The sequence below is a fragment of the Takifugu rubripes genome, chromosome 12 (genome assembly GCF_901000725.2).
Source record: "Takifugu rubripes chromosome 12, fTakRub1.2, whole genome shotgun sequence".
Taxonomy (NCBI): domain Eukaryota; kingdom Metazoa; phylum Chordata; class Actinopteri; order Tetraodontiformes; family Tetraodontidae; genus Takifugu; species Takifugu rubripes.
Genome location: NC_042296.1, coordinates 9730450 through 9748556, shown reverse-complemented (window position 1 = coordinate 9748556; position 18107 = coordinate 9730450). Strand labels below are relative to the sequence as shown.

General features: G+C 51.6%; 1 protein-coding gene across 2 annotated transcripts in view; it reads right to left on the bottom strand.

The window, feature by feature from the left end:
* Window positions 1-910: 910 nt before the first annotated feature.
* nedd9 (neural precursor cell expressed, developmentally down-regulated 9) overlaps window positions 911-18107 on the bottom strand; it is a 19358-nt gene continuing 2161 nt past the window's right edge. Inside the window, exons 2-7 of one of the 2 annotated variants that reach the window (XM_029844711.1) lie at window positions 12550-12957; window positions 4265-4363; window positions 3886-4014; window positions 2078-3220; window positions 1845-1934; window positions 911-1736 (exon numbers count right to left, since the gene is read on the bottom strand). In XM_029844711.1, the coding sequence (XP_029700571.1) occupies window positions 1206-1736; window positions 1845-1934; window positions 2078-3220; window positions 3886-4014; window positions 4265-4363; window positions 12550-12957 (2400 nt within the window). In that variant the 3' untranslated portion in view covers window positions 911-1205. The remainder of the gene's footprint in view (window positions 1737-1844; window positions 1935-2077; window positions 3221-3885; window positions 4015-4264; window positions 4364-12549; window positions 12958-18107) is intronic. The other variant, XM_003969224.3, reaches the window with a different exon arrangement.

Below are 18107 nucleotides of genomic sequence, written 5' to 3'. Positions count from 1 at the left end.
CCCTGGCAACACACACGGACACAAGGCTTCTGGATTGTGCGTTCCGACCCGTGTGGATTAATTAGAGCTGCCAGGACTAAAATAAGCCTGAACCGATTCTGCAGACTCTCCAGCTCACATCACTCACAGAAGCTGGTTTCTCGCTTGTCTGCTGCTCCTCCAGGAGCTCCTGAATCGTTGCTCTCCTGGACGGTGGAGAACAGCAGCAGAGCTTTGACCCAAAGCTGGAAATGAGTTTGGCTGTAAACCGTTAAAATCCCAGCTCAGAATGTCTAAAAAGAACATTTACTTTGATCTTCTTACGACGCTTGTAAAAACTAGAGAGTAAAGAAGGAAACCTGTCACCTGCTGCTTCAAACTGAACCGAGTTGCAGGTGAAACGGGCGATTTGTGACGTGTCCTGCAGCTCCCAGACATCTTGTGAAGACGTTCCTGGCCTTTAATCCTTCCAGGCGTTTAAAGATGGAGCCTCCTCTCCATATTTACTGCTTCTCTGACATTTGGGCCTGAATAGAGAAGTCTTAAAGCAAATTCCTGTGTCTTATCTCCTGGGAGAGCCAACAGAGGAATGCTGGCGAGAATGAAAAGAGGGAGAGCTGCTGGTGGGTCCAGACCGGCTGAACCAGTCAACCCATCCTGTGGACACACCTCCATCATCAGGCCTCCGATCATCTTTTTGGTTCTGATGTGATCACAGCTGATTCTAACAGATACCAGCCCAGTAACAAGTGCGTCTCCAAACAGGAAGTCAGGTTTCACAGGTTGATCCTGCAGGAGGTTCTTTAAGCTGTATTATGAAGCTCATTATTATGACCCTGATTTATGATGCTGATGTGGCCTCGTCGCTCGTCCCCTCTTCGCTCGCTCTCCCGTTGCTATAACGACGGTCATAAAGGACACGGCAGCCACGTGGTTAAGAATCATCCTTTACTCTACGTGAGCGTCTCCACAATCACAGGAACATCGACACAATTTACATCTACAGTCACAGAAACTTCAGCCACGGACGAGAACGGCGTTAAGGTGCTTTGAGATACGCGACAGGAATGTTACAAAACCCTCCGAAGGCTCCGGCAGACAGACCAACACCTACATACAATAGAAAATAATCTACAGCAAAAATAGAGCCGATATTTACAGAACCGAGTATTTACAGCACAACGGGTTTACAGAGGAGGGCGGGAGATACGTGTGGATTCATGTGATCACAAGGTGGCCAACTGGAGCAGCTGCTCCTTGAACTGCTGAGCGTGGTGGGACAGGTCCCTCACCCTGTCCACCATCTCCTGGATGGCGGCCGTGTTGGGGTAGTTCAGGGCGGCCGTTTTGGTGGCGGCGACCACCGTCTTCAACAGGTCGCACAGGACGTTGCTGGTGTTCATCACCCTGTTGGCCACCTCCGGGGCCGAGGCCTGCCTGGACAGGGTGTCCCCGATGAAGACCAGTTTGTGGGCGCTCAGGATGACAAACTTACTGTGCGCCACGAAGATGCGGGGGGGCTGCCCGGCGCCGACGCAGCCGAAGAAGGCGTCCACGGCGCTGAGGAGCGTGACAAAGTGCTGCTGGCACTGCTCAGAGTAGAAGCCCAGCAGCTGGCGGTCCCGGGCACACACAGAGGGCGACGGGGAGGATCCAGAGTCGGCGGGGGAGGAGGGGTGTTGGTGGGAGATCCACTGTGTGATGTCGTTCTCCACAGGCTTGATCACTTCCTGCTCCAGCTTCTTGAACTGGTTGATCTGGTGACAAGAGTTCTGATGAGTTTCACTGATACGGACCAGCGCCAACAGCAGGAAGTGTGTGTGTGTGTGTGTGTGTGCGTGTGTGTGTGTGAGATCATCTCTCACCTGCTCCTGGCCCAGCTGACTTTGACTCTGCTTCATAATGTTTTCTTTGTCCAGCAGCTCCTTCTGCTGACGTTCAAAGTCGTCTTTTCCCTGCAGAAACCAACAAGGAGGTGAGACTTCGTCCTCTAGAGACACGTGACCCCTAGAGACACGTGTCCTCCAGCTCACAACCAGTAGAGTAGTGAAAGAAGAAACATTTGCTAGCCAAGCTAAGCCATGAGGGGAGGGTTTACCTGCAGGTGAACATAATCGTAATCCTCCATCCAGCTTTTTACACACTTCTCGCTGTTCATGTTGTCTTTGTCTTGGCTGCAGGACGCAGGGAAGGACTTGGTCTGGCCCCCGTAGCTGTCCTTATCAGAGGAGGGTGAGGTGAGAGGTTGGCTCGTGTCCCCGTCCAGGTGTGTCCGCCGGAACAGGAGCTCAGCGTTGCTGCCTATCGTGGAGACCAGCTGTTTGGCATCATCTGGAACAGTCCTGGACACCATGACGAAGCGGTCCAGGTCGTCGCTCTTGTGCTGGTGCTTTCCTGAGGACACTAAGGTGTTCAGAGCCCAGCTGCAGCTCTCCAGGACCTGGTAGATCTGCAGGAGGATGTGCTGGGAGTCCTCCAGGCGTCCCAGCTGCCTTCTCAGTTTACCGTGGAGGCTCGAATCGGACAGAGCTGCGGCGTTGGTCGCAGCCCCTCTACCAAACACCACAAAGTCCGCCAGAGAAGCCCGGACCCTGTCGAGGACCGTGCGGACATCATTGGCGTGGCGCTCCATGAACGGAAACGTCCTCCAGTGAGAAGAGGCAGCCATGGAATGCAGAGCCCCGATGGAGACCTCCACGGCCTGCTGGAGGCGGTACAACCTCTGCACGGCAGCGTCCACGTCCAGAACCAGGCGGTTCTCGGAGCCGGAGCCCGCGGAAGACGAGGAGGTGGACATGCTGCTGCGCGAGCTGCCGGTGCTCGAGAAGGACAACCTGTTCACGCCGTCCGTGACGTCCGCTACGGCGCGGGCGTCCTGAGCCGGGATGTCGTAGATGCTCTTGCTCCCGTCTCTGTCCGCCGGGGCGGGCCGGTGCTGAGGCGGCTGCACAACGCGGGGGATGTCGTACACGTCCATCTGTGACCCCGCCCCCGAATGCAGAGCAGGAGGAGGCACGTCGTATATGCCTTCGTTGGCGTTGCCGTTGGGGGGTTGGTGATGGGAGACGGCCTCTGCATTTGGGGGGAAATCATAGTGGGCCTGCGGGCTCGGCGAGGTTCTGGTGAGGGCAGGAGGAGGAACGTCGTAGATGCCCTCCTGCTTGTGCTTGAGAGGCTGCGGGAAGTCGTAGTTTCCCTCCTGGAGGGCAGGGTTGGTCCTGCCGGGGGGCAGCGAGTACACCTGCACACAGACACAGAGGTGAACACGGTCCAGACAGGAAAACCAGGAGCCTGGTCCTTCACGGCAAACGGGGGAATCCGGAAACAGGAAGTTCGCAGTTCGGCAAAACTACCCGAATGATTCTGATTAAATTGAGGTTTTCATATGTGCGTGTGTAGATCATTCAGAGAAATAATAATGTTCTTTTTTCTCCTGTATTTTAAAGAAGAATTTGTGGGAACAGGAAGTGAGTGAAACGAGCCCTGGCTGACTCAGCTTGGTGGGGTTGTGGGTGAAAAACCCCTTCACGGGGGGGTTCCCAGCTCTTTCATGTTTCACAGATTGAGGAAGTGAAAGACCTTCAGAGTGGCAAAGATGCTATGTTTGACCTCCCTGTTGCTGACACAGAAGAGCGGAGCAGCACCACAGGTCAACAGAGCATAAAGTGCCTGCTAAGTTCTGCTCATTACCCGTGAAGGCTGAATAAGACGGGTGTGTTCCTCCTCCGTGGGCTCACACACAACCACATCGAAGACACATTTCTGCTTCACACCCTTCACCCGGAGCTGCATTTGACATGTTCTTTCAGACGGACGATCAAGGGAAAGTGCTTCCTTTGTCACCGCGGAACGCGTCGTTTTTAAATCGAGGCGGAACATCAACATGCTGCTGAAATCGTCTCTTACCCCTTGAGATGGAGGGGGGACGTCATAGACCCCCTGCGCCCTGGCGTCCATTTGAGATGGTGGAACATCATAAACTCCCTGGTTTCTGTGCTGACCCACGTACATCTGAGCAGGGGGGATATCGTACACCTGAAAGAAGAACCACAAAGACTTCTTCATGTAGAAGATCCGTGGAAGGAAGAGGTTCTGTTCAGGTACCAAACAGAAGGTCCTAAATGATTAGTGGAAATAGCTGCTGAGGCTGGCAGCCTCAGTTCTGATCTGAGGCCCGTTTCTGACAAAAGCCGCTCACATTCAGAGAACGTGACACGCGCTCGAGTCAAATGGGATGGAAACAGACGGGGGGGGGGGGCTCAGAGAGAGACAGAAGCTGACGTACCCCCTCTGATCTGCTGGGTGGGACGTCATACACGTCCTGCTGGTTGTGCTGGCCTGGGCTGTAGCTGTAGGACTGTCCAACTCTGGTCGGGGTCACCACCTGTCCAATCACAGCAGGGGGGGGACAGGCAGACAAACCATCAGCAGTCTGGACAAACATGCACTGTTCTGTCTGTGCTCATTAGCATCAGCACCTTTAGCTCTGCTGATTCAGCCAGCTTTTAATAGGTTGATGAAACCAAACTAATAAAAAGCTCTCTCTCTCTCTCTCTCTCTCACTCACACACACACACACACACACACACACACACACACCCCAGTCAGAGCTCCTCTCTGTTAAAAGCAGTTAAAATGTGCATTTCATCAGTAATGCTAAATTCTCCTGCAGATTCGTTTTATTCAGCAGCAGACTACCAAGAACACCAACTCCAGCTAGTTTATGTCATGACTTAAAAAGTGGTGCAGAGAGCAAAACCAGAGCTGATCGTGAGCAGTATGCAACCACATATAGAGGGACTTACATGCTAGCAGAGAAGGATTAAGGCTCTAACACCAAGTGACTGTCAGAACAGAAACAGAGTTTTTGGAACCCAAAAAGGGGACGCTGTCTCCCTCTTGAGTCCTCTTGATAGCTAGTCTAATATTAGCTTGTTGGCTAACATTATATTGAGTCAGTTAAACATCAACATTATTTAAAATGGTTGACAGTTAGACTACAGTTGCATTAAAAATAAAAATGAAGAAACTCCTAAATGACTTGATCATTTGTGAGCACACTGAGGAAGAATAAAGCTGTTTCAGTAGAAAAGAAGGAGCAGAACCGTTTTCCCACCTCAGCCTGGTCCTCCACTTTAATAGAAATGTAAACTTGTTTATGTTGGAAGCCTGAATCCACCGATTAACACTGCAGCGACGGTTTGATCTGCCCAGAAATAATAAACACAAGCACACACTTTTTATCTCCTCCTGTCTGTCCCTCTATCTGTCTGTCTCTGTCTGTCTCCTCCTCTCACTGTTCATCACACCTCCCGCTCTGTTTCCACCAGTCCTCCTAAAAACAGACCTCCTCACTGCGTCAGACAGACAGAGGAATGCTGGGAATGTCCTTCCCTAATCCCAGCAGTCCTCTTCTGCCCCCACACACCAGGAACACCACAACCAGCGTCCATTACAGCTCGAAAATAGGAACCATACGCAATGGCTTCCTGGCCTCCAGGGAGGTTCCAGATTTTAGTCCCAGGATCCACTCAAATGGGCCACTTAATGTCCTAATACCAGCTCTGTGGAGAGTTTCTGGGAGCGTCAGCAGTAGGAAACAGAACCGCTGCCGACCGGAGCAGGATGAAGGTTTCAGGGGGTGTAAACTGGAGTTATGAAAAAAAGGGGGGGAGAGCTGGAGGAACGTGAGGGGAACGGAAAATGAGAGTACGCAGCCTTGTATGGAAAGGAATGCCATTCATCCGAGCCGCGGTCTGACTAACAGTAGTCCATCTGGTTCTGATGAAGCCAATCAGAGCGGGCCGCACCGGTTCAGGCGGCTCATTGTTGGCATTCTTGCCTGAGCACTCATCCTCCACGCAGGGCCGCAGGTCAGCGCTGAAACACACACCGCCGCCTTTAAACTCGCATCAGGCCCGAAATAAACAGCTGCTCTGGGGTCACCCAGACTGTCCGTCACCCTGGCGACAGCTACAGCCAGCAGTTATTTCCAGAACTGTAATGGAAACCACGTTATTGTCCAGCTGCGCTGACACGGGAAAATAACGGAATTAGCAGGAAATGAGTTTAGTGTCAACTGGATCTGCTGCAGAGGAACATGTGAGCGAGCCCCCGGTCAAAGCCTTAGATCTGAGGGGACGACCTGGAGACATGGACACCTGGAGACACAGACACCTGGAGACACGGACACATGGAGACACAGACGCCTGGAGACACAGACGCCTGGAGACACGGACACCTGGAGACACGGACACATGGAGACACAGACACAGACACATGGAGACACGGACACCTGGAGACACGGACACCTGGAGACACAGACGCCTGGAGACACGGACACATGGAGACACGGACACATGGAGACACGGACACAGACACATGGACACACGGACACCTGGAGACACGGACGCCTGGAGACACGGACACATGGAGACACGGACACATGGAGACACAGACGCCTGGAGACACGGACACATGGAGACACGGACACATGGAGACACAGACGCCTGGAGACACGGACACATGGAGACACGGACACATGGAGACACGGACACCTGGAGACACGGACACATGGAGACACAGACGCCTGGAGACACAGACGCCTGGAGACACAGACGCCTGGAGACAGAGACGCCTGGAGACACGGACACATGGAGACACGGACACATGGAGACACGGACACCTGGAGACACGGACACATGGAGACACAGACACATGGAGACACAGACACATGGAGACACGGACACCTGGAGACACAGACACATGGAGACACAGACGCCTGGAGACAGAGACGCCTGGAGACAGAGACGCCTGGAGACAGAGACGCCTGGAGACACGGACACATGGAGACACGGACACATGGAGACACGGACACCTGGAGACACGGACACATGGAGACACAGACGCCTGGAGACAGAGATGCCTGGAGACAGAGACGCCTGGAGACACAGACACAGACACATGGAGACACGGACGCCTGGAGACACAGACACATGGAGACACGGACACATGGAGACACGGACACATGGAGACACGGACACCTGGAGACACGGACACCTGGAGACACGGACACCTGGAGACACGGACACCTGGAGACACGGACACATGGAGACACGGACACATGGAGACACGGACGCCTGGAGACACGGACGCCTGGAGACACAGCTCAGAACCCGTCTCGTCCCAACTCAGAACCCGTCTCGTCCCAGCTCAGAACCCGTCTCGTCCCAGCTCAGAACCCGTCTCGTCCCAGCTCAGAACCCGTCTCGTCCCAGCTCAGAACCTGTCTGCCTCCACGACTGCTCACAGCTTCTTCTATACGTTTTTTCCCTTCGCTCAGCAAAAAGGTCACATTTGCTCGGTGCCGTCTCTGCGGGTTCAGCCCGCCTGCTGGCGATAAGCAGCCTTCTGTTCCGCAGGTGGCGGCGAGGTGTCCCTCAGGGCGAGGTGTCCCTCAGGGCGAGGTGTCCCTCAGGGCGAGGTGTCTCTCAGGGCGAGGTGTCCCTCAGGGCGAGGTGTCTCTCAGGGCGAGGTGTCTCTCAGGGCGAGGTGTCCCTCAGGGCGAGGTGTCTCTCAGGGCGAGGTGTCCCTCAGGGCGAGGTGTCTCTCAGGGCGAGGTGTCTCTCAGGGCGAGGTGTCCCTCAGGGCCCTCGCCCTCCGAGTGGAACTTGGCTCATGGGTGGACCTCATCAGCCGCTGCCAGAGCTTCGTCTCCGTTGACCCAACGGGCCCGTTGCTCAAACGTGGGTCAGCGCCGCTGCAGCAGGAACAGTGGGAGGGGGAATATTTAACCCCGCCGATGGCAGGTGTCGGCGCGGAGCCGTGACATCACAGAGAGCCGGGAACCGATCGCACATCCGTTCAATGACTCCGAGGCTGCATCAGAACCTGCGCGGACGTCTGGACTTCATCAGCTTCTGGCAGCCAAATCAGTTCCACTTGAATTATACAGCATCTGTTACAATAACAACCCAGAGCCTTTAACGGGGAGAAACCTGGAGCAGGACCAGGCTCACGTGAGGAATCAGAGCAACAGAACGAGGAGCGGGTCGACTAAACAATGTAGCTTCTAACGTCTGAATGCGTGACAGACGCAAATCTAAAAAAGCAGCAGATATTTTATCTGAGAGGGAACAGCAGATGCTTCTCGCGTGGGTTCACGTTATCAGAGCAAGAACACAGAGAGGTTCCTCATCGCTGGTGGGTCGATGCTTCACAGGAAATCATCTCTTCACACCTTCTGATTGGCCGGGTGCAGCCAGCAAAGACCAGCAGCTACAATGAGGCTTTCAGCAAAGGTCACAGTCACACAGCACTTCATCCATTCATCTCCGTCTTCACTCCTCTTCATCAGCTCTCTTGTTCTTTTATCACCCATCTCAAAGCAGACCAGAACCCCCAGCCTCTGCCTTCAGCTCCTTCTGGCCCCACCGACAGCTCCAACCTCACCCAGCAGGCAAAGTATTTTGCATTTGTCTTCACATGTTTCTGACTGTGTCTTCTGGTTTCTGACTGTATCTTCACATGGTTCTGACTGTATCTTCTTGTTTCTGACTGTATCTTCTTGTTTCTGACTGTATCTTCTTGTTTCTGACTGTATCTTCTTGTTTCTAGTAGTAATCAGGGCCGATGCTGAATCACAGTACAAACATCCCTCTTCTGCTGTGGTCCACTTTCTTTTCTGCCCAGAACTGCAAGATAACGTTCCCCTCCGCCAACTGGAGCTCCACCGGCGTATTAAATGCCAAACTAATTAATGCAAGTAATTAACTCTTGAATCCTGGGAGGCTTTCAGCTGTCTCATACCACATCGACTCGGCTCAACCCAAACAGTCAGTGGGAATAATGAGGAGCATTAAAGGAGAACACGGCGAGTTTAGCACTAATAAGCATCATCCTTCATCCGTCCTGATCAAAGCGGCATTTTAATCCGACGTGATAATGTGAGGAAAAGTCCTGTTAAAAGACGCTTGTGACGTTTGCTGCTTGCTTTCCTGGAAGACAATGTCATGAGAAAATCCTCTGCGGGGAAAAATGAAATGAGAAATGTGGTGACTGACTAAATTCTTAGGAGAGAAGGATTAAAAACACCAAATGACTGATCTCTGAGTTCTGTCAGAGGTTTTTGGAACCCTAAAAGGGGACGCTGTCTCCCAGAGTCCTCTTGCTAGTAGGTCTAATATGAGCTTGTTGTTGAGTCAGTTAATGGGAATCTCAACAGATGTGGACATAATTGATCAAAGATCAAGTTGGGGGAGAACAAAAGTTGTTTGTCATCAGCAGGAAATTCTGCTGAACTTCAGTGGTAACTTTCAACACAGCACTAGTTTTGCTACTTCTAATTCTGTATCACACGTCTGCTCTGGAACCTGTGGTGGTTTGGGGGGGGGGGGGGGGTGGGGGGGGGGGGGGGGGGGGGGGGGGGGGGGGGGGGGGGGGTCTTGCTCAGTATGCAACTCAGAGCAGATTACTTTTGGTGCATCTGATTTATGACCTTGCCCTCTTGGTCAGACCTCATGGCCCAGCAATTCATCACCACTGCAACAATGAAGGCGGCTTCACAGCGGGAAGAAATCACTCACTTATCAGCCGCCGAGATTGTCGTGCGCGTGATAAGGCAGAGAAACGTGACTGCGGGGGCAAAAACAAACACGCCCTTTCACGCTGAATAACCTGGTGAGGACTTTTATCAAGGTAGATTCTGCACCTGTATAACCAGCACTTCCTTCAGTTGTGTGGGAGTTCTTTACACCTTTAGTTGCACCCATATCTTCTTTATGGCCCCCATGAGACGGCTGGATCGACGAGCACCACACAGTGAGAGCAGGAAATGCTCATACAAGGACCAGAACCTATGAGTCAGGAAGTGAGGAATGAAAAGGCCATCTGGTAGGGCTTGATAAGGAGCTTGTTGGAGATCTTTGAACTTTGAACCCAGCCCATCTTGGAACAGTGTGACATTGTTGCTTGAGTCAGAGTTGAGGGGGCAGCGGAAAAATTGAACACTGGAGTAAGATTGAAACACACCTTTCAGACTTGGCCCTCTGAGAAGAGGATATAAAAGGCAATAAAAAGCTCCACCATGTGAGGCGCCTCTGTGTGGCCAAGGATCTCCAGGCTGCTCCACACAGTCTCCCTTCAGAGGCCTTCAGGGAGGCAGCAGTTCATGCTCCCGGGAGGGTCACCCAGGGACGAGGCCGCAGCATCAAACCCAACAGTCAGGGAGGCGAGGACTGCCAAACCTCGGTGTTCCTTTATAGACCAAAGCCTGACGACCACATCAAGAGAAAATAACCAGTCGCCAAACTGGATTTGTGCGGCGAGGCTGGGATGCAAACCCGAGGATGTTTTCAGCAGAATGCGAGCACAGCGGCCCCACACACACACACACACACACACACACACACACACACACACACACACACACACACACACACACACACCAAACCCTCGCAGGACATCTTCTTTGCAGGGGGCTTTAGGGTAATATGAGAGGGGATTATGAGCAGAGGAAGCCCACATCAGCCCCAGCAAATGTGTTTCTGTGCACGTGCACGTGCCCATCAGGATATTAACCCATCCATCATCAGTGCTGCCTTCATGTGTAGTGGGCAACAAGACTAAGAGAAAAGGTCATCGATGGGAATTCAACTACGGGCCGCCGGCAGCTGCTGGTTCCTCCACATTTAAGTGGACAATTATTTTCATTGTTGACGACGGCCTTAAAATGCTGAAATTGAGCCGTTGTGGCAAAGTTACAGTATGAAAACACTGTAAATAAAAGTTCTGTTCTGGTTGGATGATCAGCAGCGTTTTTATTTATGGGTCTTTGACTGTTACTGCTCTTGATTTATCTTCTAATGTCAGAAAAATGAAGCTTTGGTACTGAAATGAGCCGTCAGTGCTTCACCAGTGTCTACTGAGGCCGATGGTTCTTCTGTTTGACTGTCAGGCATCAGTGGAGAATCACAGAACCCATCTGTGAGCGGCACAGTCAGAACCGCTCAGTTTAACAGGCCAGAACCAGCTCAGGTAGCGGGACCAGCACACTTCACCAGCATTACAAGCTCTTTTCATTTCCCTTCTGATCTCTGAAGCTTTTAAATTCCACTTCAGCTTTGAGCCTTCAGGCCCGTTAATGGAAGACAGAGGCGATCCTGCTGCCGACGGATTCTATCACACGCTCAACTGTCCTGGAAGCCTCTGCTGCCAATTTACCTGCTAAAATACACACCTCCACCAACACACACCTCAACCAACACACACCTCCACCAACACACACCTCCACCAACACACACCTCAACCAACACACACCTCCACCAACACACACCTCCACCAACACACACCTCAACCAACACACACCTCCACCAACACACACCTCAACCAACACACACCTCAACCAACACACACCTCAACCAACACACACCTGCGATGATCCAGCTGATTTGGTATAAAAAGCACCCAGAGGGTCTAAAGCTCATCCAAACTGTAATTACTCTGCATCTCCTGGAGGAATGATCCTGTCTGAGTAGTTTAATGCTTGAATAAACAGGGAAGTTCTCCCTTCCTGTTAAAACACACACATGCTAAACACCTTTGGTTTTACCTGGTCACACATTTCTCACAGTCAGGAGACATTTGTCTATATTTGGTTTTAAAGGAAGGTTGGGTCCATGTTCATCAATGTTCTTCCAATTTTACTTCCTGTTGGGAAGCAGGAAAAATGCTGTTTTCCTAGATTATTTCTTTGTTAAACAAATGAACACAAACGTGGAAAAGGGTTTTTCTGCCTGTCACATCGAGATGCTGCATATTCTCTATAACAGACTCACGTGTGTTTTAAATGTTACCCCACCAAAAAAGAGAACAACATAATAAAAGAGCGTGTGTATTCTGCTATATATACACTGGTAAAGGCTCTTGACTGGTTTTAATGGTTTTACCAGCGACTGTGTGTTCATATAAGGAGGTATTTCCAGGCAGCTGGGCTCCACCAAAATCCAAAAAACAGCCTTTGTTATTTGCTTTTCCACATGTTCTTCACACACTCATTTGGCTGCCTGCAGCTTCACGTGCACGTGCCAGTGCACAAGAAAATAGCTGCACAAAACACTACCCTGCTCTGTGGTGAGCGCCAGAGCAGACACACCCTGCACACACATCATATCACAGCCACAACGTGTGTGTGTGTGTGTGTAGTGATATTGTGTTGTGAATGTGTCCTAAAGCAAAGGGCACTCAGCAGAGAGGAGGTTCCATTTTAAATCCACTGTGATCCTGAACAACCTCATCCATCCATCCATCCATCCATCCATCCATCCATCCATCCATCCATCCATCCATCCATCCATCCACCCATCCATCCATCCATCCACCAGCTGAGATCGTTCTCAGTATCCACTTCATAATTTATGGGTTATGGGAGCTACTTGATGTGATCCTAACGATCACGAGGCTACAGGAGCTGGTGTCCCACCAGCAGCTGCTGGTCTCACTGGGGGAACTCTAACTAGTGAACCTGGCTAATGAAACCAGAACTGAAGAGGAGCATCCATCAGCCTCTCTCACCTTATTTGCCGGGTTGTCTGCAGCCAGATGAGTCCTGGGTGGAACTTGGTAGACGTCTTGAGCTGGAGGAACCTGATAAATGCTCTGCTGTGGGTTCTGAAGTGATGGGGGCACCTGGTAAATCCCCTGGGCCCCCCCAGACCCAGACTTGTGCTGGTAGGCTGAGCTCTGTGGAGAGGACTGGGGAGCTGCACCAGCACTGGAGGACTGGGCCTCAAACATTGGTCCAATCAGCAGCTTCAGACGGTTCCCCGGGGCGATGCCTTGGCGGCCGTGAAGGGAGCAGAGCCACCAGCCCTCCAGTCCACCCGTGTTCTGCTCGATGACGGTCAGGATGTCTCCTTTACGGAAGGCCAGCTCCTCCGGGGACTCTGGCATGTTGTCGTACAAAGCTTTGGCCATCAGGTTCTGTAAAGAGAGAGGTCAGTGTTTAGAGGGAGCCGTAACCTTCCACACCTCCAGCAGCAGAACTAACAGAACTCTGCGGTTGGTAACAGTTAGTAGAAGACAATCTGACTTCTATTAGAGGAAGGCTTCAACCTGAAGGAAGTCCTGGGGTCTTTAGGCAGGATTTGTGCAGCTTTATGACAGATGTCTTTCAAACCTTGATGGGATTTCCTCAGCTTGAGACCCACTTAGGCATCTGAGAGGCCAGCGGGGGCCGAGGGCCCCTGACCGGAGACCACAGATTTCAGAGATAAGAACAGCCAAAGAGTGTGTCTGAGAGACATTTCAGGCTAATCGAGTCAGCGCATGCATCACTTTTTCCATTTTGCCTTTATTCACCCAAAAAGTGGGGCTAATTGAGCATGAACACCCCTTTAGAACCGTTTCACACTCACAAACTAGCACCAGTCAGCTGCAGCCGGCTGTACTTTCAACCACAGAAACTCTAAAATCAACACCTCCAACAATTTCTGACATTTTATAGACAAATTCAGGGGACATCAGTTAATCTGGCAGCATTGCCAGATGGATTTAATCCAGAGTTTCTTCATAATCGGACATAAAATTTAGGGGAACGTTTGGACGAAAACATTTTTGCAGAGGATTACGATCAACATGCAGGAAAAAGACCCAGATTTTCAAAATAAAAGTCATTCACTGACAACTTTACAGGAGTCACTGCGATGGAGACCCCAGGGTGGGAATCAGGAAAGCCACATTACGGCTGCTGATGGTTTGATGCCTTCTTGAACCTTCAGTCCTTCCCAGTTCCCCCAGTTCCCATGTGAAACCAGTCCTGTAGTTATCTCCCAGCGTGGGCCAGCCCTGCCTGGCTATTGTCCGAGACCTCCGTCATCCAGCAACACCCTGCGCACGGCCGCAGCCTCACAATCAAACAATCGGCCGCCCTACTTCTAGCCTGACCCTGGAAGGTCAATGCAGCTCGGTGATGTGGGGTGGGGGTGAGGCGGGGGCTCGGTACAGTCAGTCGATCACGGTTGTCAGAGGCAACCATAAGGAAACAGGATGATGATTACTGTGGTGCAACTGTGGCTCCCATCAGAGGGTTTGAAATGAGGGGCACAATCATGACGACAGAACCAGAAGAAGAGCCCCTCTGGTGATGTGGGGGGGGGCACGCTAACATAACAAACCTGAGAGGGACCCAGAGAGCACAAACACACTGCTCATATTCTGATGTGAACCTGGTCAATCATGTGACCAAGACATTAAAGGTTCCTCCAGCCGTCTGGAACATCATCCAGCCGTCTGGAACATCTGGCCTCAGAGTCCTCCTCACGGCCTGTTTCAGTGCTCAGAAAGAGGGAAATTGGCTCACGGCTGAGTGTCCACATTTGCACCTGGAACACCATGTAGGGCCCGGCTGCTGTCTGGGCCCCTGCAAGGCTCAGGCAGCTCAGCACCATCAGGAGTCGGCTCCCCCCAGAGTCCCGACTAAACAAACAGGAACAAGCGTCCTCTCATCCGAGTGGCGGGACAAAAATAAAAGTTACGTAACTGAAAGGGCCCCACCTTTGCTTTCACCCAGAACTCTGTGGGTGGTTTTGGCTCTGGGGGCTCATCAATCCGACAGCGAGAGTGGAACCACAGCAGACATCACAAAGCTGCAGCCGAGCAGAATCTGAGCCCCGAACAAACACGACCCGCTCCGGCAACATTAGCCACTTCTACACTGTGTGAAATGGGGGCCGAACCAGCGTCCCAGGCTGGAACCAGCACACTCATTTGGCCTCATTTCACATGGTTAAATATAGAAAATAATTATAGTAATGATGATAATTGGGGCCTGATGACTTTTACGAGCGGTTCCTCAGAGCGCCGACTGCTGCGGGTGAGAGCCAGTTCAAATAAATGGGCCGTGCGAAGGGCTCTGGGTAGGAGGGGGCTCATGGGAAGCAGTTCAGCGCTCAGGGCACATGGTAATTTCTTCATTTGAGCAAGTTTCAGGAAAGCTGATCCTCTGATTACAGGCTCTTTCGAGCCATCGGACGGGCATTAGCCGACTTGCGGAGACTGCAGCAGTTTGTGTGACACAACTCTGGTGATTTCCTACTAGACACGTTGAGCAACTGCTGCACAGCGGCTGAAATCACCGAGCGTCATCGGCCTTTAAATCAATACGGTCGGGAAGAAGAGAACAATCGATTATTCCACTTGGTGTAACTGGTATCAGCGCAGATCGTTCAACAGGCTGAAGAAAAACACTTCATTTCCTGCCTGCTCACCAAGACACAAACACGGAGACACAACACTCCGCTCCTCTGGGCGACGTGAAAAGCCTTTATTCATGTGTCTGGTCGTGTATAGGAGCCTATTGTGTCTGGAGTAAATATGACACCCACCTCCCTCCTCTCAGTTGTGATTCATGAGGCCCGGAACTCCTGACACACAACAAGTGTGGCAATTCTCTTTTCAACAGGATACGCTGCCATTCTGTAGCTCAACCACACGAAGAGCTGAAACACAAGCGGCGCTCCGGAACGTGACGGTTGGACGGCCGAGACGCTGCAGCGGTGGTGCAGCGGTGGCTCACCACAACATCGGAAACTCACATTTGAGCAAGTGGAGATCAGATGGAGCTGCATCTCTCAGGCCTAACGCGGAGTGTGTACAAAGGTCTGAGAGGCTGCTACGCTAGCATTTATGCTAGTTGCTAACAAAGCATCCTGGAATCCAACTTGAGCTCCGGTGCCCTTTTATTCCAAGAAACGTTTCAAGACTGTTATCTTGTGTCGCTCATCTTTACGGTCACCTGAAGAACCACTCATCCACCTCCTGTTTTTTCTGTCCTACTTCTTAGCCGCAGTCCTCTTTAGCCTCCCTGGAACGATGGGAGCCGTGAGGACCGGCCGCTCCAGCTCTTGGAGCTGAACGACAGCCTATAATTAGAGGAGAAACCACACTGCAGATATTCCCTCAGAACACAGGTCTGAACCGGGGGAGCTGCTGGGGAAACATGTTGCGCAACACACTGGAGTACATTTCTGAGCACCGATGTAAGAGGAGGCCGTCTGGTAGCAGACGATGACCCCTGACACAAAAAGACAATTTACTGCCCCGGCAGGGGTCACAAAAAGAGCTGCAGCAGCACGGCAGGTATTTACGAGGGCCCGGCCAAGGACGGCTCACATGGGCCGATTGTTTCCAGGACTGGCAGTGTTCCTGAAGGAAGGAACAGGAGTGTGTGGTGGGAACCCCCAGAGACTAGAGCTAATCCCTGCATGGGGGCAACAGCCATGATGGGAAATCTGCCTCCTGGTATCTCTGCTGGGCCACGCTGAACGGTTTTAAATATACGAATAGTCAATGAGATGGAGATTCCCTCCAGTGTCCTCCTGATTTCACGCTGAAACAAAGATCTTACAGACACAATAAGACCAAAGAGCTCTTTTATAACAAGGGGGGGCATCTTTTCTTTAGCGGAGGGACAACCTCATCATGGGCTCTGCTTTCATATTTGGTGGTCTTTGCTTCTGTCTGTCTCCTCAGATGTTGACGGCTGGATTAGAGCTGCATCTCCTCATTATTCCCCAGTTGAAACCAGTTTAATCCAGGGGAAGAGAAGCCTGTGAGGAGAATGTCTTAGCAACACATCCCAGAAGGATATATGGAATTCTCCACAAACCGATGACGGGCTGAATGTCACATCTACATATGCGAACCTAACTGTGCTAAGCTAACCCTGGAGCTAACACTTGAGTCCCCGATGGTGGTTTGACATGGATCAGTAGTTCTGGTGCCTTTATTATCATTTGGCAAAAGAAAACAAGATATGGAAATGAAGGTTTGATTATGGATTATGGAGGAAATGTGAGTCCAGGGCAGATCTCAGATGAGTCAAAGATGCAGCTTCATGCCTCATAGTGTTGATTTCATGCTTCCGATTCGAGACTCAAGCGTGTAGAAATGAATTTGGGAAGTCCAGTGGGAAAGTCAGGAGCAATTTCAGGCTCTGACAGAAAAGGGCCCCATTCCGATGTTCAGAAGCAGAAAAGTCAAATTCAAAAATGCACTTTCAAGAAGATAAAATGGAAGGTTTCTACAGGGAAGAATCACGAGTTGCTGTGCTGCTGCTCCTCGTATGTGCCATGAATCACCACCAGCGAGCTGACATCTTTAGCAAAGAGCCTCCAAAATAGCTGGCATTCCTGGAGGGGACGGACCAAAGGTCAAACATGGAAATGATTATGTGCATTGTTAGTGGTGTTAGGTCGTATCCCTCTCTCTCTTTCTCTCTCTCTCTCTCTCTCTCTCTCTGTCTGTCTCTCTCTCTCTCTCTGGGTGAGACAAGCACATAATATAGTTCTCCCAAATGGCCATTCTCAAGTGTTAATCTGGCCCCCAGTGTGAGAGAGTGGTGGGGTGGTGGGGGGGATTGGGGCATTGAAAGTCTTTAGGCTGACTGGAAATGTTACTTTGGACCAGAGAGGCTGGAGAAAGGTCCAGAGAGCTGAAGGACCAGTCGGTGCTGAAGAGCCAAACAGCAAATATGGAGACGTGATTTCAGGGCTCGAACGCGAGTGGAAACGTGCACAAACATGCTGTGAGGAATGTTTGCCCACATTCTTCACAAGGTCGTGCGTTTTCTTTCAGGAGAATTCAAATGTGTCTTTCTGCAGCACCGCAGGCTCATTACCAGTGTGTGTGGGGGGGGGGCACCTTGAAACAATGATGGGCATCTTCCCGACAACCTTCCCACGCACGATTGCCTTAAAGCCCCTCCTTCTCTCAGGGCACTCCTCACCCTCCAGGCTCCCAACCCCCCACCCCACCCCAACAATGCACCCAACTCTGTTTGCCCTCTCGTTCCCCCCACAACTTCCTCTTTCTTTCATTTTCTGCAGGCTCTTTCAGCATCAGGGCTGCTCCTCCCCCACCGCCAGAACAATGTCTGCCCCGCTCTCCTTCAGCTCTCTTTGCTCTTTGGACTGGAGCCTGGAACATGAACAAAACGCCGAGGAAAACACACACATGCACACACGCAGAGAGCCGGGACGGGTTCACCGGGCAACGCTGCAGCGACTGTGGACTAGAGCTTCATCCCAGAATTCCTCCACAGTCTTCCTCACGTCTGGAGACGTCCTGGTCAG